This window comes from Choloepus didactylus, chromosome 1 (genome assembly GCF_015220235.1).
Source record: "Choloepus didactylus isolate mChoDid1 chromosome 1, mChoDid1.pri, whole genome shotgun sequence".
Classification (NCBI taxonomy): domain Eukaryota; kingdom Metazoa; phylum Chordata; class Mammalia; order Pilosa; family Megalonychidae; genus Choloepus; species Choloepus didactylus.
The window spans coordinates 238,491,717-238,513,414 of NC_051307.1; the positions used below are offsets into that span (position 1 = coordinate 238,491,717).

General features: G+C 44.0%; 1 protein-coding gene across 3 annotated transcripts in view; it reads right to left on the bottom strand.

The window, feature by feature from the left end:
• Positions 1-6,307: 6,307 nt before the first annotated feature.
• The window catches only part of SSUH2 (ssu-2 homolog), a 62,826-nt gene continuing 47,435 nt past the window's right edge, over positions 6,308-21,698 (bottom strand). The window contains exon 13 of one of the 3 annotated variants that reach the window (XM_037800880.1): positions 6,308-6,498. In XM_037800880.1, the coding sequence (XP_037656808.1) occupies positions 6,403-6,498 (96 nt within the window). In that variant the 3' untranslated portion in view covers positions 6,308-6,402. The other 2 variants (XM_037800878.1, XR_005211340.1) reach the window with 2 other exon arrangements.

Below are 21,698 nucleotides of genomic sequence, written 5' to 3' on the forward strand. Positions count from 1 at the left end.
AAAAAATTTTGATGAATAAATGAACAAATAAATAAACGAAAGAACAACCTAGGGCCCTTGAGTGCTAATGGCACTGTGTTCCAAAATGGCCAATATCAACAATAAATATTGCACACTAAGGCAGACACTGCTGGTTGCCCACATGTTGCCACTCTCCATCCCACTTGCTTCTTCCTTATGGGAAGAGGCCACCTCCCATATATGAAGTCACTTCATATACAGCATGTGACTCATCATGATGAAAGTGGCCTCACCACTGGACAGCTTCTTGGAAAAAGTTTTCTTCCTTAATGAAAAGAGGTGCCCTGGATGAAACACCCCACTTCCTTCTTTTATGACAATTTACAAAAATGGTGGAAGAGGAGAAAAAAGAACTTTTTTGCCCTTGAACCATTTGGGACGGTTGCTGATGTAACAGCCCATCACCCCTGAATATTTTAGTGTGTAATTTCTACAAAGCAGGACATGCTTCTACATCACCACAATACAACATCAAAATCAGGAAATTAATATTGACACGTTTCTCCCATTTAATCCTCAGACTCAATTCAAGTCTCACCAATTGTCCCCAAAATGTCTTTTACAGCAAAAAGATCCAGGTAAGAGCCATGTGTTGCATTTAGTTATCTTGTCTATTTAGTCTCCTTCAATTTGGAAGCGTTCCTCATTTTTTTCTCGACTTTCATTACCTTGACTCTTCAGAAAATTAAAGGCCAGTTATTGAGCCCATCTAATTGGATTTGTCTGATGTCTCCTCATAATTAGACTTTTTGGCAGAAAAACCACAGACACAATGATGTTTTCTTTTTGTTCCATCCTATCACATGGTACAGAATTTTCATTTGTTCCATTAGAGGTGACGTTAACTTTGAGCACTTGATTATGTTGGTATGTGCCAGGATTTTCCATTGTAAAGTTACTTTTTTGTGTGTGTGGAAGGAGAGGTATTTTGAGACTATTACAATATTCTGTTCCTCACCAAACTTCTACCCACTAGTTTTTACAATCCATTGATGTTTCTAGACAGAATTATTACTATGACAGTTGCCAGATGTTGTTTTTTCCAATTCAGTCTTTCCTTTAATGCTTATTAGTTAGCATTCTACTACAAGGAAAAAAATTGTATTCTCATTTATTTATTTACATCAGTTTGAACTTAAGGATTTTTATTTTATTAAATGGTTTATCATCTACTACTATCATTATTTATTTTGATGCCCAAATTGTCTCAGATTTGGCCCAAGAAAGCTCCTTTAAGCTAGCTTTGATATGTCCCCAGCACCCTTTGAGCAAATTTTCATGGTCTGGCACAATAAGGTGTTTAGGTTCATTTTGTATTTTCCCTGCTCCAGCTCTGGAATCAGTGATTTCTCAAGTGGTTCTCTCTTCTGAAGCTAGGTACTGCTGGGCTGGAACTGTTGGCACCATCTTGGAACCTTGAGGAGACAAATTAAAGGTCCTAGCCAACAAGCCGAGGATGATGGGGCTGAGAGTTAGATAAAATCTAAGTCCTTGAGATCCTTACAAGCCAGTGAACCAACCTCCAGACTCCTTGTTAAATGAGACAATTTACTTCCTTACCATCTGTGAGAGGCAAGACATTTCCTCATTGTTTCATATATTTCTTCATCAATACAGTTTTCCATTATTGGAGATTTTGTTAATTGTAACCAAAATGAATGTGACTGATACCCAAGATGGTTTACATTTTAGCTTGGGTGAATTACATGTTTCTGAAACCATTACCCTTTAATCAACTATGTCCCAAATATCAACATGAGTGCTTGACTCACTGGGTTATCAGACTTGGGTTCAAAATGTTTGGCTTCAAATATGAGAAAGTCCCATGAAAAGCAAGACTATGCAATGGCCTATGTATTGGCTGTTCACATCTTTCCTTGCTTTTAACAAGCCAAGACTGGAGATGATGCTACTGGAGGAAAAAGTGTTTCTCCTTCCTCTCAAGTGATACTTGTACTAAGTCACATTCTACTAGTTTGAAGCTAAATGTTCTTCTGGTCTGATTCTCTTGGTTCTGTGGAAATAGAAACTGCAGGAATCAGCACAAAGTGTCCCTCTGTTTGAATTTGGGACATCAGTGGTTCTTAAAAAGCAGAAAGTTTTGGGACTTGCAGACAGAAGAAATGTCATACACATCTTTCTAATTGCAAGTGAGGGAAGTCCAATTCAAACCAGTTTAAACAAAAGATGACTGGGCGTCTACATGACTACAATTTCAAGAGACAGTTGGCTTCAGGAACAACTGGTTCCAGGAGTTCAAATTATGTAGTAAAGAATCTGCTTCCGTTTCTCCACCTCTCACTTCTGTTTTCCTGCACGTTAGCTTCATTCTCAGACAGACTCACCCCAAATAGCAACTTTTGTCCTTACAGCCAGCGACCTCAATGAAAAGAGAGCATCTCTTTCCTAGGGTTTCTAAGGATGACTGATTGGCCCAAAGTCATGGGTCTATCCTCGACAAATGACCATGCCCAGAGGGATGGGCAGGGCCTTGATCACACAACCTGCCAACCTCTGCAGGGGAGAGAAAGGGATTAGGAAAGACAACCACAATCAAATCCCATCAAGCAGGTCCCTGCTAGAGATGGGCAAAGGGGAGCTGGCTCCATTCCCGAAAGAGGGGCAAGGGAATTCCTGGATAAAACAACAGGAGCAAAGCAAAGAAGGAGCAATCACAGAAGCTGGAAGAGGGCCAGCCCAAGCAATTTGAAAGACAAGATTATGTCACAGGAAGAAGCATCTCACATGGAGACATCACAAGATTTTGGGAACCCAGGCTCATGAGAGACCTGGGAGGGGCTGCAGTAAAGAGTAAAGATGGAAGCCAAGTCACCAAGCTCATGTCGAAGTAATTACAATGCCATTAAAAATCTCATTAGCTTTGATATTTTTTTAAGTAGTGGGCAGATAAGACAAATGTTTTTAAAGGTCGAAATAAAACAGTATTCCCTGAAGGAATGTCTAAAGAGTTTTGTTGTTGCCTTTTTTTTTTTAATCTGTGAAAAATGATGGAGACTTACTGAATTGTTTTTATGGGAAAAGTTTAATAAATGTGAAGGATGTACTTCCAGGAGTTCAAATATGGAAAGTTTTAAAATAGAAGAGTGACACAAGCAGCTAATGATCCCAATATGTTAGCTTATGCAGGCCGCTGGCATGGGTTCTGGTTTTTAATAAAATATATAAATTATGAAATATTGTGGCCAGGAATCACAAGCCTTTGCCCTACAAGGGAATAGTTTGTGCTTCGGTTGACAGGAAAGCTTTGTGGAGTTCATCTTCAGCTGATAAGGGGAGAGGGAGCAGGAGCAACTGGGAGAGCATCCTTGGCCAACATAGGAGGGGGCTGCCTGGTGTCAAAACTGGACAGCAGAACCTGCTCTAACCCGAGTCCCAGGCCATGTGGGAAAGTCTGCTGTGTCGCCTGTGTGGTCTCCTCTGCAGGGGAGGTGCCTGTGACATCTTGGACCAGAGCTTTTGGTGTTTGGAAAGGCCACCTGGGAGCCTCCCTTCTGCCCCCTTTGCCTTCAAGGCTCAGCACAATTTCCCTCTCCTCCAGGAAGCCCTTGCTGATTGCTTCAGATTTTCCTTTAGGCTCTCAGAGTCTCAACTGACTGTGTCATTGATTTGGCCTCTGGCCAGACCGTACCTGTGTCAGACTGTGGTTTGTCTTCCTAATAACATTCAACTCACTCATTCAGTAGTTCCTTCTTTTATTCATTCATTTGCTCTACATTTACTCAGCATCCATTATGCCCCAGGCCTGAACCCAGCATTGGAAACAAAGTAGCAGACGAAGCAGACAGGATCCCTGCCCTAGGGTTTATAATCTACCCAAGGAGAGCAACAAATGAGCAGACAGGTATCTACTCAGCTTGTGTTCCTTCCCAAGAGATCCCTCTAGCTCTGCACAAAAAGACCACTACCAAGTCTGGTCTCTCCCACCAGTTCACCAAAGATACCAGATATGTCTGGCTGCAGCATGGACTTTGGAGCTACTCTACCTTGAATCTAACCCTGACTCGACTCTGTTGCCTTAGTTAAGCCATTTAATGTCTTTACATCTAAATGCCTCCCAATGTAAAATGGGGATAGTAATAGTATCTACCACATAGGGTTGTTTGAGGATTAAGTGACTTTAAGCATGTTCAAGGGTTTAGAAGAACTCCTGGCACAGAGTAAGTGCCCAGTAAGTGCCGGCTATAATTGTTGTTTTCATTACCCAGCAGGAGGCCCTGGAAGATGACTCAACTCTACTCTTGTAAACAATGATTTTTTAAAAAAGATTCCAGATACATTTCTTAAAGGCCATCAGCAAAGTGCTCCTAATTTTCTTAATTCTAATCCCTGAAACCTGCTGGCAAATGACCTCATATGACCTCCCTACAGAGGGAGACATTTCAGCATCCTGGTTTTTAATAAATATATAAATTACAAAATATTTTTGCAAATGTAGCTGCATTCTGGTCATAAATGAGGAAAAAATCTTGATGGTAGAAAAGACCTGGAGCAAAGAGACTTTCATCTTCCTGGTCCCCAAAATGCAACAATAACCTGGAAATCATTGAGAGCATTTTCCAAGGAGTGATGAATTACAGAAGAAACAGAATCCTGATTCCAAAGCCCTGGTCCTTCATTAAAAGTTTCTGAATATAATACATGTGCACATTTGGGTATTTGCTTGATTCCCAGTTGTTGGTGATCAGGTTCCTTTGCTTTAAAGAGACAGACTGTCCAAAGTGTGTCTATGCCTTCCCATTGGGAAACCGTATTTCATGTGAAAAATAGTAGCAATGGCAGCAACCTATGCATCTTCCTATGTGCTTTTAACAAATTAACATGGGTAAGACACCTCGAACAGTAACTTGTGTGTTTATTGCACAGAAATACTTGTGCATTGTTTTTAATAAAGCACAATAAATATTAGTTTGTTATGCTTAAATTGGCAGCAATTTATATCTCCCATGAATAAAATCAAGGGAAAAAAATGGGAGAAGGCCAAATATCTATTAAGCACCTACTATGTGCCTACTTTGTTCACCCATTCTCTCTCTTAATCATCTCATTTAATGGCTCTTTATTGAACCTAGTTTATCTGATGCACAAAATCTTCCAAAACAGGGAAAGAAAAGGCAAGGAAAGGAGAATGGGGTTTTGGGAGTGAAGGAGGTGGAATGCCTGCTTCTGCTCCAACTGGGGAGCTCTTTCAGAAGTTCCCCAAGCACGTGGGATGGGTTAAGTCTCTGGGGATAAGTCCTTTATCTTCCATAGAACCCCCCAGCCCTGCCCGGTGACATTACCCCAAGATACTGTGCACCTGAGTGTCTAAGCTTTGTGAGATTCTGGGGATCTGGATGACAGAAAGGTACCCCAAGGCTAAATCTCCAGGGCCTAGAGAGAACATTTATCACTGAGAATGATGTGAGAAGCAGGGAATGCTGGAGACACTGGCTGAGACCCTTCAAAGGCCCATTTCAATGGGAAGTCTCCAACCAGGTGGGGAGAGGTGGCGATTTTCAGCCAGAAGCATTCCATGGCTCAACTGCAGGGTAGCAGGCAGGACAATACCTGCCGTGTCTGGCCCCTCCTGGCTCCTGACGGCAGATGTGGAACCCTCTGCACTTGGTTCTCATGTATGGATAAACAGCTGGTGAGAAATGCCAAAAGCTGCTCCCTCTTTGACCCCTTCTAAAGGGCCATTGTTGCCTTGGAGGGGCTTGTACCAGCTATGCCTAACCTTATCATTGTGGGCCCATGCACTCTTCACTTGATCCAACCGTTCCTCCCTTATCCCCGGAACCTCAGACACCACAGACTACAGCCAGGCCATGGCGGGGCCTGAAAGTCTCTCTGTTGGTGTCTGGGGAGGGGGCCCGGCAGGGTCTGAGGCCACCCGAGCAGTCATCTGTCCGGCGCCTTCTCGCTCGGTCCCACGCGTCCTGTCCTCGGCCGGCAAGGAGAACAGGGGGAAAGAGGGAGAGACACAGACAAACTGACACTTGAAGCACACAACGGCAGTGAATGCAAGCCTTTTACTGGAGTCAGGAAGAAAACTTTCTCTGTTACATATTCCACACGAGGCCCTACACCCCGTGGGAGAACAACCTCTATGCGGCCGTCAGGCACGGCTCCCTGTGGGCTGTCTCCCCGAGGCTAGCGCGGGCAATTTCTTATATACGATAGTTACAACCAATGTGCAGGCACTACGTAAGCGTGTACAATAGGCTAGCAGCAACCGCCGCCCCATGCGTCATATGCGGAAACGGGATGCAGGCGCCATCTTGGCTCACTCGATGGGCGGGGGTAACTCTAGAGCAGGTCGCGGCGTGTCCACTAGGCCCTAGGTAACTCTAGAGCAGGTCGCGGCGTGTCCACTAGGCCCTAACCCGGAAAGCGGCTCTCCACAGTCATCTTCTTCAGGTGGACGACCATCTGGCAAATGGTCCATCCCCGTCCTGGCTTTCCACAGAAGCACATCTGCTTGAAAATAAAGGCCACTTTTCACCCACTGGACAAACATATCAGGTGATTTCAGTTCCTGAGCAAAGCCACACTGAGGCCCCAGCTCTGTAATTAGAATGGAAAAGACTCAAGGGGCCAACCAGGGATCAGGGGTGGTGGTGGTGTCATCTTGCTATTTTTTCTGTTATGAGTCCTAACTGCCATTGGCTGGGGCCACATTGCTTTGGACTAATTACTCGGCCTTGTGGGCCTCAGTTGCATCATCTGTAAAATGGCGCTCCTATAACATCACCTGAAATGGTGGATGTGGGGGAGAAATTCAACCATAATTGTGAAAGGGCCTTGAGATAGTGATCCCAGGGTGTGGGAGAGGAGGGGGCACAGGCAAAAGAACAGATTAGCTGTGCCAGAGACTCGGGAATGTTCGAGTGAGAAGAATTCCCAGAGTCGACTTCCTTGCTACAGCATCAGCAGTGGCCTATGAGATTTCCAGAAATGCAAAGTAGCAATCCCCACCCCAGACCTGCTGCATCAGAATCCACATTCTGACAAGATCCCCAGGTGATTGCTAGGCAAGTTAGAGGTTGAGAAGCCCTGGCATGGCTCTGAACCTGGTGTCTGTATCAGAATCTCCCAGAGACTCTGTGGAAATATACATGGCTGAGTCATCCACTGGGAGAGTCTGTTTTCGGGAGGTCTGGGACTAGGGAAGGTGTAGTTTTAACAAGCTCCCTAGTGGAGGCCAATGCTCACCCCCAGCTGAGGGTCACTGGTCCACTCCAGGGTTTTCGACTTTGGCTGCATATTAGAATCATCTGCAAAGCTTTCAAAACCTGCTGATGTCTGAAACAGCCAGAGGGCTTACATCTGGAACACCTGAGCCCATGCAGAGTTACTGTAATACAGCTTACCTGTGGTGTTATCTTGGCACAGATGGGCCTGAAGGAGCTGCTGCTAAGACAATCCGAACTCAGCTGTTTTGTACGGCATGCCATGGCTCCAGAGAGCATATCAGCTTTGCAAGCAAATTGTGGTTTCTGTTTCTTTCCTTGCTCAGTCTCTGCAATCACCATGCTCTTTTATTTCCCCCACCAGGCCTTAAAGGGCAGGAACCAGGCTGGGCACATAATAGAGACCCAATAATGCTCAATGAATGAATGAATGAATGAACGAGCAATTTATTTTTTATTGTCATTGCCATCAATGTCTACCTTAATGTGTAACAAAGCTCATTTTCTTTCAAAACGACTATTTCAGACAGCTCGCTTGCTGGATTCCTAATTTCTTTAATGAGCATGGTCTGCATTGAAAATTGTTCATTCTGAATTGGCTCAGGTTTCCCATTGGTTCTCATTCCAATGACTAGGAATTGGAAAGGACTTTGTGGGATATCTAGTTCAACGGGCAAGGGTGTGGTGAGTGAGGCACCTAAGGTGCAAAATTTAAGGAAGCAAACACTCTTGGGCTTCTTATTCTTGTGGTAGAAGTATTGAGAAGGTGACACCGATACAAAAAATATCAGATAGCCTAGGGCTTGTTAAGCATTTTTAAAGACCAGCCTCTGTGCTCAGCTCATTTTTACATTACTTTATTTAATCCTCACAATCATCTAACAACAGGAGTTGGCAAACTACAGCCCTCAGGACAAATTCAGCACCCCTTCACAAATATCACCCCCCATTTTGTAAATAAACTTTTATTGGAACACCTCCATGCTCATTTGTTTACATATTGTCTATGGCTCCAACAGCAGAGTTGAGTAGTTGTGACGGCAAGTGCATGGCCTGCAAAGACATATTTGCTCTCTGGTCTTCTACAGAAAAAGTTTGCAATCTTCTGATCTAGGGACAGGTACTAGCATTACTATCGTTGGACAGATGTGGAAATAGAGGCTCAGAGAGGTTAAGACACTTGCTCAGAATTACACAGCTATGAAACGGCAGACGGGTGAGGTGAACTCAATTTGACTTCAAAACCTGTCTATGCTCTTAACTATTCATCTCTAGCCCCTTCTTCACTGTTCAAGAACTCTTTCTTTACTGGTGAAGTATACCTGCCGTTTCTAAGTCAGGTTGGTGCTGTGAGTGTTCCAAGAATGGCAAGGGGCTCTTTCCACCCTCAGACTCATAATGGGAAAGCCCTAAGAGACTACCTGGGAGAAGGCTGGGAAAATGTTACATTAAACATTATAGTAATAAGACCATACATTCTATTTCTCACCTAAACTCCCCCTAGGATTAAAAATAACTCAAAGGTTTCCAATTTAAAGCACAGAGACCACCACGTGCCTCTAACATCAGGAAGATGACACTCTGGAGAAGTTGTAAGAATCGCCTGCGAATCTTGTTAAACTACCGATTCTGATTCACTAGGGCTGGGCTGGGGCCTGAGACTCTGCATTCAAAAAGGTGATACTGAGGCTGCTGGCCTGAGGACAAAACACCTAGAGTTCCAAGACCAGAGTGTGTTCTATTTGAAAGGGTCGGTTGGAAGGTAGCTAATCTGACCCCTCACCTGAGAAGTGGGGAGGCTGAGGACCACAGAGGGGAAGTGGCTTTGCCAGTACCACACAGCGAGTTCAAGGTAGAGCCAAGGCCAGAACCCAGGTCTCCTCACTTCTAAGCCAACACCTTTCCTGAATCTGCTGTTAAACACAGGGATGGGATTCCAGAGACTACGGAAGCCAGCAGGTGAGCTCAATTCATGAAGCAGGCCAAGGTATTAAGCTGCTATATGGTTGGCCCTGTTGCTTCATCTCTTAAACACCAGCAAATCAAGCAAAAAATACCTGAAGCCTACAACCAGCCTTTTTTTTTTTTTTAATTAAATTCAGTTTTATTGAAATACATTCACACACCATACAATCATCCATGGTATACAATCCACTGTCTACAGTATGATAACATAGTTATGCGTTCATCACCACAATCTATCTCTGAACATTTTCCTTACATCAGAAAGAACCAGAACAAGAATAAAAAATAAAAGTGAAAAAAAAACACCCAAATCATCCCCCCATCCCACCCCATTTGTCCTTTAGTTTTTATCCCCATTCCTCCACTCATCCATACACTAGATAAAGGGGGTGTGATCCACAAGGTCTTCACAATCACACTGTCACCCCTTGTAATCTACATTATGATATAATTGTCTTCAGGAGTCCAGACTGCTGGGTTGGAGTTTGGTAGTTTCAGGTATTTACTTCTAGCTATTCCAATACATTAAAGCCTAAGAGGTGTTATCTACATAGTGCATAAGAATGTCCACCAGAGTGACCTCTTGACTCCATTTGGAATCTCTCAGCCACTGAAACCATTTCATCTCATTTTGCATCCCCCTTTTGGTCAAGAAGATACTCTCAGTCCCACGATGCCGGGTCCACATTCATCCCCGGGAGTCATACTCTGCATTGCCAGGGAGATTTACACCCCTGGGAGTCGGGTCCCACGTAGTGGGGAGGGCAGCGAGTTCACCTGGTGAGATGGCTCAGTTAGAGACAGAGAGGGCCACATCTGAGCAACAAAGAGGTACTCAAGGGGAGACTCTTAGGCACCATTACATACAACTTTAGACTCTCCTTTGTGGTAATGAGCTTCATAAGGGCAAGTCCCATGCTCGAGGGCTCAGCCCATCAAACCGCCAGTCCCAATGTTTGTGACAACATATGCTAGGGGATCAGCATCTCAAAGTTTAGAGACAGGCCTTACACTTCAGGGATAGAGTTAACTGCTGTAAGAGCTTACAATCTAGGGACTATTACAATTATACAACCAGCCTTTGAGCAGGCAGTTTTTATCACTTATCACCTGAAACCAGGGTTTGGCATGCTTTCTTCAATAAAGGGCCAGATCCTAAATATGCTCAGCTTTGGGCACCGTAGGGTCCCCCCTGCAACTACTCAACTCTGTTGTTGTAGGCAAAAGTAGCCATTGACAGTATGTAAATGAATGGGTGTGACTGTGTTCCAATAAAACTTTATTTACAAAATCAGGTGGTGGGCAGTAATTTGCTGACCCCTGCCATTAGACAAACGGGAGGTGGAAAGATGGTGTCTATTATAAAAATGTAGCCCACAGAACAGTTATTTTAAAAATGCAGCCAAAACTTTCAAGGTCAGTTAAAATGTTGTCTCTCAGTTTGTAGAAATGCAACAGATGTTAATCTCATTTCCTCAATTCCAAAATACACATTAAAAGAAAATACTATATTCCTAAAATGGGCTTCATCTTAGAGCTACAATGTACTCCCCCAACCATCATCCCCTACACACACACAGTTGTTAATTAAGTAGGTGGTATATCTCACACTTGATAGGGTCTTTCAATCAAGAACACAAATATACTCTACACACAAGTATTGAGGGACATCAGATCAATTGAAACAATTTGTGTAAAGAAATCACCCCCCCCCCAAAGGGGGAGCTGGCTGAAGACGTGATGCCATTTGTCTCCTGGGTGTGCACAGTGACAGGCTACACCAACCTCAATGTCTAAGTCAGGGCAAAACCGATGCCTTTCCGTGTAGGGAAAACTTCATGGCTTGCTTTGATGAATGGACTGGATTCGTTTGAAACCGGCTGTAGAAAACTGGGGCTTCCTTGCCAAAGTTAGACTTCTCCCCACAAGTGGTTTTCACTCCCTATGTGTCCATGTTCATTTTAAGAAGATCAATTCACTAGTGGCTGAATTTTCACCAATTCCAAATTCACATGTGGTTCTGTAAGAATGAGCCCTGTTTGTTGGAGCTATATAGTCACATTTTTGGAATATAGAAGTTTGCGTGTTTTTTAACCAAAGGGTTGTTAAAATGGGGACCTGGAAGAAAATGCTAAGGATTCTAGATACCCACAGTCTGAAACTAAACCACCTGACTTTGGAACAACTAAATGACAATTTAGATGGCTCCAGAGTCACCTCCTACAAGCTGGTGAGAAGTCAAAATCACTCAGTTCTGCAAATATCCAGCTTTTCTCTCAACTATTATTTCTTTTTTCCAATTCTGATGAGTACACATCTCTATTTTAGTTCAATTTTTGTTAGGCCGTCAATTGGCCAGTTAGATTGAGAACCTTCATATTTTGCCAGTTGAGCTAGCTTTCTACCATCTTCCACATGAGAATCCACAAATGGCCCTTAGACTTTGAAATCTAATGGAGTTTGTCCTGCAGGTTTTAGGAACTGTTTTGGTCCTGTGAACCCTGTTTTCCTTTCAGTTTCTCCTTATGGCTATGGGAATGTTTTGTCCTATGAACGTCCCTCCTTTGTATATTGGAAGCACATAACTTGTTCTAAGTTAACAGATCCACAGCTAGAGGGGAATTATGCCTCAGGACTGACCATGCCTATAATTGATTTTAATGGGATCTTGTACTTAACTATTATTACTGAAATGATTTAAGTTTCTGTGATATTGTGATGGGATGAATGTATTTTGTGTATGGAAAAATCATGTTTTTCTGGGGTCCAGGGGGTGGAATGTGCTGGTTTAAATGTGTTATGTCCCCCAAGAAAAAGCCATGTTCTTTGATGCAATCTCGTGGGGCACATGTTTTAGTGCTAATTAGATTGGAATCCTTTGAGTGTTTCCATGGAGATGTGCCCCACCCAACTGTGGGTGATGACTCTAATTGGATAATTTCCATGGAGGTGGGGCCCTGCCCATTCAGAGTGGGTCTAAATTAAAGCACTGGATGGAGTCATATAAATGAGCTGACAAACAGAAGGAACTCAGTGCAGCTGAGAGTGACATTCTGAAGAGGAGCTACAGCCAAGAGGGACACTTTGAAGAGTGCATGGAACTGAGAGAGGAGCTTCAGCTTACAGAGACATTTTGGAGGCGGCCTTTGAAAGCAGACTTTTGCTCTGGAGAAGCTAAGAGAGGACAAACGCCCCAAGAGCAACTAAGAGTGACATTTTTGAGGAGTTGAAGCCTAGAGAGGAATGTCCTGGGAAAAAGCCATTTTGAAACCAGAACTTGGCCACGTGCCTTCCCAGCTAACAAATGTTTTCTGGATACCATCGGCCATCCTCCAGTAAGGGTACCCAATTGCTGATGCATTACCTTGGACACTTTATGGCCTTAAGACTGTAACTGTGTAACCAAACAAACCCCTTTTATAAAAGCCAGTCCATTTCCAGTGTTTTGCATTCCACCAGCATTAGCAAACTAGAACAGATGGCCCTATTACCCAGCATCCATTTCCTATCAAGAGTGACTCAGTGGACTAACTTCACCTTTAGATCTAACTTTCAAGGAACTGTTCACTCTAGGAAACTCCTTTGCACCCCAAAGTTTAAAGGCAAATTGAGAGCATCACCACCAAACCAAGTTCCAGACAAAGATTTTATGATACAGTAACGTGGCATCTTCCTTGCTAGGAAATGTTCCAAATGCAGAAACTTAACAAGACACGAAGAGAATCTGGATCTTGTCTGTACCACTTACAATGCAGAATTAGAGGCATTTTCTCCAGTGATGGCTTTTTCGAAAAGGCAAAATCATATACAGGTAACTGGTCAACTGTCTGGAAAGTATGCACTGGAGTTGATAACTATTGTGTTAGAGACACATGGGAGTCAGGTTCTTTCTATGGAAGGAAGAAGGGTTTCAACCCCCTTATCCCAAGGCCAGGCATCAAGGACACACACCCTTTTCCAACCCCTTCAGCAAGTATTGTAACTGCAGTGTTTCAGAAAAAGTTAAGGAAGGGGAAAACCTACAACTGTTACCCCCCACCCCACCCCAACAAATGACCCATCAGAGAAATCAGCCCCAGTGGTTACTTAGAGAACTTTCCAGGGGCCCTGAAGACTGGACCACTCCCTTCTCCCTGCCCTGCTTGCTGCCCCCACCCCAGCACTGCCCTTGTATCTGGGCACTGCTGGCAGGCTAGTTTGGGCTTTCTCTAGACTCAGTCCTCTTTCAGCCACTCAGAGCTCCCCAGTTCTTCCTGGGAGACCTGGATATGAAACAGCCTGAAGAATGGAAAAGAGCACCTACCTAGGAGGCAGAAAACCTGAGTTCAGACTAGAGTTTTAGCATTACTGGAAATCTTGTGACCACCAATCCTTATTAAAATCGGGGACAGTAATACCCATCCTGCCCAACCCCATCTCAGGATTGCTGTGGATCACATGGGATAGCGATGGGAAAGAGTTCTGTACCTTGTAAAGAGATCTATTCATGTATGGTCTGCTTATTTAATATTCCTAGAGGAAACCCCAGCTGTCTCCTAATGTCATCTGAGATTAGCATTCTTTTGCAGCCCCAATGGGCTAACCCAGGCATGCACAGACATTTGTTGAGCTGTTAATTTCAATGAAATGTTATACAGTCTCCCCATACAGGAAATAAATAAAAGCAGGGCTGTAAGTGGGGCGGGGACTCCCAGGAGACCCACTCAATCAGCCTCTGCCTAAATTCCGCGGCAGCACCTGAAGCCTCTCCACACACCCCCAAAGTGCCCAGGAACCAAGTTTGAGACGCTCCAGACCAGACGACATCCTAAGGCCGATCCCTGACTGGTCACTGCCTCCACAGCAGAAACAGGAGTGGCAGCTCTGGGTCCCTTCCCAGACACCAGCCCCATCTCCTTAGAAGCTCCTTAAGGAAGGAACTTGAGAGGGGAGAGGAGGCAAAGAAGGTGACCTGGCGGCATGGGTCAAGGTGGAGAGGCAGGAGAGAGGGTGTCATCTGGCAGAACTGCAAATAACCCAGTGCCGGGAGATGCGGCTGGGAATTTGGGCAAAAGGTTACAAGTCCCTTCAAGTCCCACCTCGCCCAGCCTTTCTTCACGTACCATGCAAGCAAAACTACTACCCACTGTCCGTCCCAACCACCCACAAGGCGAGGCAAAGGAGGGCAGCTAAGGGAAGTTTGCCCAAGGCTGTTTTTCTTAACCAGAAGTTGGAATAGCATCTTGTCCCTGGAGTTGCCAATTTCCAAACTTTTTTTTTTAACTTTTAATTTCCTCTGCTTGGAGAACAAGGAGATATTGTCCCACCCAGGATGCCAACATCAGGAGGAGAACCAGGTTTGTAAAGGATCTGAGCTAACCGGGGATGGCCCCTTCTGTCTGACCGACCTCCACCCCATCTCCTGGAGACAAAAGATACACGCTGAACCGTGACCACAGCTCAGGCCTCAAAAACCAATGAGGACTTGCTTGGTTCTGTATCTTCCCTAGACGGTCAGACCCTGTGGCACTTGGAGCAACAAGCTCAAAAAAACAAAAACAACAAACAAAAAAACACAAACTGAGTTTGTTTCCTTGAAATGCATCATCATAGATCACCAAATACTCAGTGGAGTGGAGGAAACTTGTAATGGAGAAAATGTCAGGGCTGTTCAAGTCGGCGGATGTTACTGTCCATACCACAGCCTGGAAATCATGTGTCCCAGGCACCCTACAGCAGGCCAGGTGCCTGGCCTACATGGAGGTATGGGTTATTAATCTGCTATTTACACATGAGGAAACTTATCAGGAAGGTGATGCGACCTGCCCAAGGTTGCTGTGTGGGTAGCTGTCAAACCAGGACAGGTGCCATTCCATTCCACATGGCATCACAGGCAATAATATGTGTTGTGGGGATTTTAGACCTGAGAAAGCAGAGGCCCTGAGAGAAAATGCGACTCACTCGAGACCACACAGCTAGCTGGCAGGAGGACTGGGTTTGGATCCCAGGTTCCCTGATTCCTCATGGTGAGACGTTTCTGCTCCTGGTTCACAGGGGTGGTAGCAAGAGGCAAAGCAAGTCATAATTATCGTTGTTGCTTTCACTATTATTGCTCTTGTTTTTCCTTGTCATTTTCTTGACCAGAATTCAGAGAATTTCATTTAGGTAGACAAGCACAGGAAGAATGGATGCTAAACACACACCAGTCTTTCTTGTGGTTTTGTTGTGATTCTCCACTTAAGACTCTTTGCCTGCAATGCCATTTAGTCCTCAATTAAGAATTGAGGACTAAATGAGCCCACCACCCTGCTTACAGCCTTGTGAGGTCTCCTTATCACGGCCTGTAAGATCTGTCCCATGCCAACCTCTCTGACTTCATCCTCCACCATTCCGTCTCTCGCCTGTGTGGGCCTGCAGCTGTGCGTGAGATGTCACACACATGCCCGGTCTGGCCCCAGGGCCTTTGCACTCAATGGTCCTTCTGCCTAGCAGCCTCCTTCCTTCCCCTGATTTTTGCATGGTTGACACCATCATGCCACCCAGTATCAACTCAGACGTCACCTCTCCAGAGAGGCCGCCCCTGACCACACTATTTGAAAGCCCCTGTCCCCAGCCTTCCTGTATCCCATCACTCCGCTTTATTTCCTCTACAGCACATATCACCATAGAACTATACATTGCTTGTTTGCTTGTTTACTTATTCTCTCCCCCACTAGAATGTAAGCCTCATGGGAGCAGGCGCCTCTTCTGCAGGGGCCCCTGCACCTTCAACAGGGCCTGACACATAGGAGGTACTCAAAAGGCACATGCTGAACGAATGAATAAACGTTTGATAAATGAATGAGTATGCATCCATTCATCCTTCTTCTCTGACCTCTGAGTTCCTCTGAGGCAGTAGCTTGCTCAGAGCTACATTCCAGGCAGAGCATGTCCCACAGGGCCTGGCACCCAGCAAAAACCATAAAGATAAATGAGGGCAGGACCCAGGCCGATCTACTCTACCACTCTATGCTCAGAGCCTGGCACACAGAAGGTACATAATAAATGTCTGATGAATAAATGAATGATTTCATTGAGTGCCTGCTAAGTGCAAGGTGCTTTCTTCTGGAAGCATAGCCTAGTGGCGAGGACCACAGATTTTAAAGGTTCGAATCCTGGCCCTGCCACTTTGTAGACATGTTGACTGGGCAATGGATTTAGCTTCCCCGTGCCTCAGTTTCCCTATATGTAAATGGAAACAATAATAACAACATCGTAGAGCTGCTGTGAATATTGAGTAAATTTGTTGCGGTAAAGAGTGCAGAACTGCAGGTAGCACCGTCATCTGGCCTAAGACCCAGCTCTCTGCCCATTTTCCTATTTTCGCCACCACACAGCTTGGAGAGTTAGGGACTACTATTTCCATTTTGCAGAGGAGGAAACTGAAATTCCAAGTAGTGAAAACGTAGCTTGCCGGAGCTCACAGAGCTAGGAGGAGGCAGAGCTGTGTCTTCAGCACTCATCACAAATTAGAATCCAAGGTTCCCCCACATGAGAGCAGAGGGCCAGGCCTCAGTACCCCACAGGGCTCCCAGCTCCCTGAGGCTCCTTGCTCTCCGCACTTACTGATCTTGTCTCCTGACCTTGCACCAACAAGCCTGAATTCCTGGTGTGCACACAAGCCCGGATTCCCAGTGTTCGAGTGAAGCTCCTGTTCAGGTCTGTTCAACCATGATTATTCTATGCCTGGCAGAGAAGAGGCCAGCTTTACATGGCTGTCCTCTGGGGCTCCGGCTGCAGAGCCCACCGCCCCCTCCCAACACACACACAACATAGTGTAAGCATTTTTATCAGTTGTCAACCATGAGAAATTATGAAATTCCACAAAGAACATTGAAATGTCCATGCTATCTTGAAAAATCAGAAAGTACAGCCACCGCAGCCTTTCAGGGACCCACCTCCCCATTCCCATCACCCCGGACCAGGCTCATCTGCTCAAACTTGGAGAGCCTCCAGAAGGCCTGCGGTTAAGATCCCATTCTCAGCCCCTCCCAGCCCTCCTTTCATACCACCACCCAGGACGGAAGGACCCAAGGAATTCTATGTCCATGCCTATGAAGGTCTTGCTCAAAAATACCAATTTTATCACATCCCTCCCTTGCTCACAACCTCAAATGATTCCTCAGTTCTCTATAGCTTAATGTGTCAACTCCCTGCTGGGGCATCCAAGACTTCACAGCCTAACCTCTGACTCTCTCTCCCACCCTATTCCTTTTCACTTAAACTACAATAATATTCAAAGCCACCTGAAATGGCAATCATAGTCTACTGGGGGAAAACAGACAAGAAACGAATGAAGAAACAAATAAGCAAGAGTGTGGAATAGCTATGAAGGAGCTGAATGGGACGGTATAGTAAAAGATAATTGTGGGTGTGGCAAAATGCGAACAGTTGGTAAATCTGGGTACCTGGGTGGGAAGGATATGCTGGAGTTCTATCTATTGCTCCTATATTATTTTTGCAAATTTTCAGTGAGTTTGAAATTATTTCAAAATAAGTATTTTTAAAAAAGATAATTGTGGGGTCACCTTGAGGTAGAGCTATCTGGGAAGGCTTCCCAGAGGAGGTGGTGTTTTTGCTGGGACCCATGCAAACAGGCAGAGTTGGCTGGTAAGTGACCCCAAAAGACTCATCCAGACTTCCCGGGCTCATAGATTGCAAAATGAACTCAGTCTTTCAAGTCTCCCAGTATCCACACTCCGCATAATGTGGCTTTGCTCTACCAAAAGGTAGCATCTATCTCCCTATTCCTTGAATCTGGCTTAGCCTTGTGACTGGTTCTAGTCAATGGAATGCAAAGACTGTTCTTTCCCTGTTGAATTGCTTTGGCACTCTTGGAGAAATCAGTTGACCATATGTGTGTGGGTCTATTTTGGACCATCTACTCTATTTCTCTGGTTGATACCTTTATCCTTTGCCAATACCACACTGTTTTGATTACTCTGGCTTTACAGTAAGTCTTGAGGTCAGGGAGTTGAAGTCTTCCAACTTTGTTCTTCTTTTTCAAAATAGTTTTGGTTGATTCTATGTTGGTTGCATTTCACACAAACTTTATAATCAGCCTGTTAATTTCTACAAAAGAGTCTGCTGGGATGTTGACTGGGATTGTGCTGAATCCATACATCTATTTAGGATAAACCAGCATCTCAACAACACTGAGTCTCCCAATCCTTGAATACAGTAGATATATTACTCCATTTATTTAGGTCTTCTTTCATTTCTCATATTATAGATATCTTCCCATGCAGACAGAGGTCTTGGATATCTTGAAACTTATTCTCAAATTGTTAATGCTGTTGAAATATTGGTAGCGGCTTTGATCTGCCCCATGCATGTATTATTTAGTGTTCAGGCAGAGGTCAGGGTAGAGTCCATTCAAGGAATTTGGGGACTCCCATTGTCCAGCCCTCTCCTGTCCGGAACTCTACCCTCACCCTCCACTGGCCCCAGCAGCCCCAAGCTATTGCCACAAGTGCAGTGGGATTTCTAGGGGTGCATTAGCCGCCGTGCATTTCACCAAGATGGTGACCTGCTCTCAGGCTAAAGCCATACAATGTGGGAACTCACTGAACTGGCCCCTTTCTTCAAGTTTTTTTTTTTTTTTTTTTTTAACAGTTTTATTCACACACCATACAATCCATCCACCATGTACAATCTATGACTCTCGGTACAATCAAAGAGCTGTGCTTTCATTGCCGCAATTTATTTGAGAACATTCTCATGGCTCCAAAAAGAGAAACGCCATACCCCATATCACCCACTAACTGTTGACCCTTAGCCTTGCTGCAGTGCCTCTGTTATGACGTGTTATGACATGACACGGCAATGTCACTGTTAACCACGGTCCACAGTTGGCATCAGTTTTGACCCTTTCCAAAATCTGCCACCTGCTGTGCACTGGCCAGAGCCTCTGGGTCACTGGTTTCCTGTATTTTATCCAGAATTTACAGTTATTACCTGCTGGAGGGACAGCCTGTTAGGAGCTTACTCAGACGCCCTGGAAGTGGAGCTCCTTGGTATAGTTTTAATCCCTCTGGATGAACAAATATTAAGAAACAAACAGTCCATCAAAAAGGAATTATTACCCAAAGCTGCTTCTCCTTCACATCTGAAAATTGGTGCAGCTGTAAACATATTTCTAGTTTTCTTGTTTCCTGAGAAATAAGAAATTTCAATTTTCTTGCTTCCTGAGACACATGAAATTTTAATTTTCTGGGGTTTTGCTCCCTTTGAATTATGTGCCTCAATACAATGTCACCAACCATTATTTGAAGACAAGACAGGTTATTAAAGGCAAAATCAGAAGCAGAAAACAACTTCTAACAGAGTCTTTAAAAATGGGATTAAAGTCAGATCTTCAGTTGGAAGAGTGGGGCATCTATAACCCAGACATTTAATTTAAACAGTTGACTTGAAATTTCCAAGACGGTGAGTTGGGTGTCTTTTTGCCCCAATAAAAAAATACATATATATATCATCATTTGGGCTAGACTTAGCAGACTGATTTATCTGTGTAGCAAATGGCATCATTAGATACTTATAACACAAAATGCCTTGCCCCTCAGAGTTTAGCCTACAACAACAAGCAATTCTTGTTGTGGACAGAACTTCAGGGTTTCCAAAGCATTTCATACACTTTTTACTGGAACTTCACAACAACCCTGAGAGAGCTATAAACACCCATTGAACAGGTGAAAAAACTAAAGCCCCTGTCCTCCTTCAGGAGGCTAGATCTAGCTTAGCATCTGGCAGGTCTGTGTATATTATAAATTATGTGGGAAAGGTGCTATCCTTTACCCTGGTGGTTCAAAAATAATTGCCTTTTCTTTCCATTAGCAAAATAAAAGGGGCATATATATATATGATGGAGTTAAATATAACATATAACTGTATTACAAGTTTTGAATGCTTTTCCTCAGTAAGTGTAGGCAAGTTATTTCACATTTTCCTGCCTAAGTTTTCTCAACTGTAAAAGGGAAATAATAAAAGAACTTCTGTGGAACATAGTAAGCATGCAAAAAATATCAGTATTATCATCATAAAGGTGAGTATCCTTATGTTCCTGGCAGCATGCTAAGTGCTTTAAGCGTATCATTATCTATTTCATCTACCTATATTAATAGCCATCTACATTATTTAATTCAACCATCTCAGCAACTCTGCAAAATAATTTTGTTATTCTCAATCTGACAGGATGGGAAACCATGGCTCTGAAACATTAAGTTGCTTGCCCAAGTTTGCCCAGTTTATTGGTTTTGAAGTCAAGGGTTGTAGAAAAAGCCATGATGCTGAAGACCTGATTCCAACAGTGGTGACTGTCAACCAGTCAATTTGCTTTCCCCAGCCTCAGTTTCCTCATCTGGAAAATGGAACAAACCATCTCTGCCTCCTCCACCTTCTTCTTGCAGGAATCAGCAAAGAACACGGCTGTGAAAACGCTTTTTTCATGAGTAAAGCACATATCCTGAGCCCCTCTGAGGAATCCACATCCGTTTTATTCATGGCTGTATTCCCCAATCCTAGCACTTTTGCTGGGACATGTAGGTGTCCAATTAAAAGTAGCAGGATGAATGGACCAATTAATTGTCATGGCTGCAGCTGAGCAATTGTAATGGCTACAGGTTTCTCAAGAACTGAAGTTTCCTAAATAACCCCCCAAATTCCAGATATTCTGTAATCCTCAGCAAAAGAGCCTGAGATGATAGTTACAAACATTTGCCCCTGTGATTCCTAAAAGGAAAACAGATCCCAGGTTCCAGAATGGAATGGGACACCTTTATACCAGAAGGAGTTATGCTGTCTTTTCCAAGTCTGCAGTACTGTGCCCTGAATTGCCCATGGCGTAACCTAAACCAAAGTTTAGAAAAACAAATGCTGATTTCATTTATGACCTTATTTTGCCCGTTCAGAGCTCAGCAGCATCAGGCTACTCTTTTGGAGCCCAGACTCAAGTAATAAAGAAAAGAATTCTAAGTCACTCATTCACTGCCCTGCGGCCATTCCTGTTTTCAACTGGGATTTTTCCTCCTTTGCTCAGGAGAGATTAAATTCTTTTTAGTATTCTGCTGTATTTTGGAGGAAGCACATATCTATAATAAAGGAAGAATGACCAAAACCCTCCAGAGGTGGCCATTTACTTATTTGTTCTCAGATAAGGATGTAAAGGAAACTAAACAAGGCTTTTGTTTTTAATTTCGGTTCAATTTTTAAATGTTCCATTATCAAAACCCAAAGGAATAAGCTTTTAGTGTCCCAGTGACTGAGTCAGGTAAGCCAGAAAAGAAAAGAGCTGTGACTTGAAGATTATGCAAAATGTCTTCCAGGATTCTTGGCAAGGCCTTGGTGAGAACAAGAGTTCTGCAGCCCTCCTTTCCTGCCTGCAGGAATGTGACTCCATCATAAAGAAGGTCTAAGTCAGGCTCACAATTTTATTATACTCACTCATGCAACAAGGCATGCTTTGTGGTAGATGATTCTTTTGCTACACTACAAGGTTGAGTG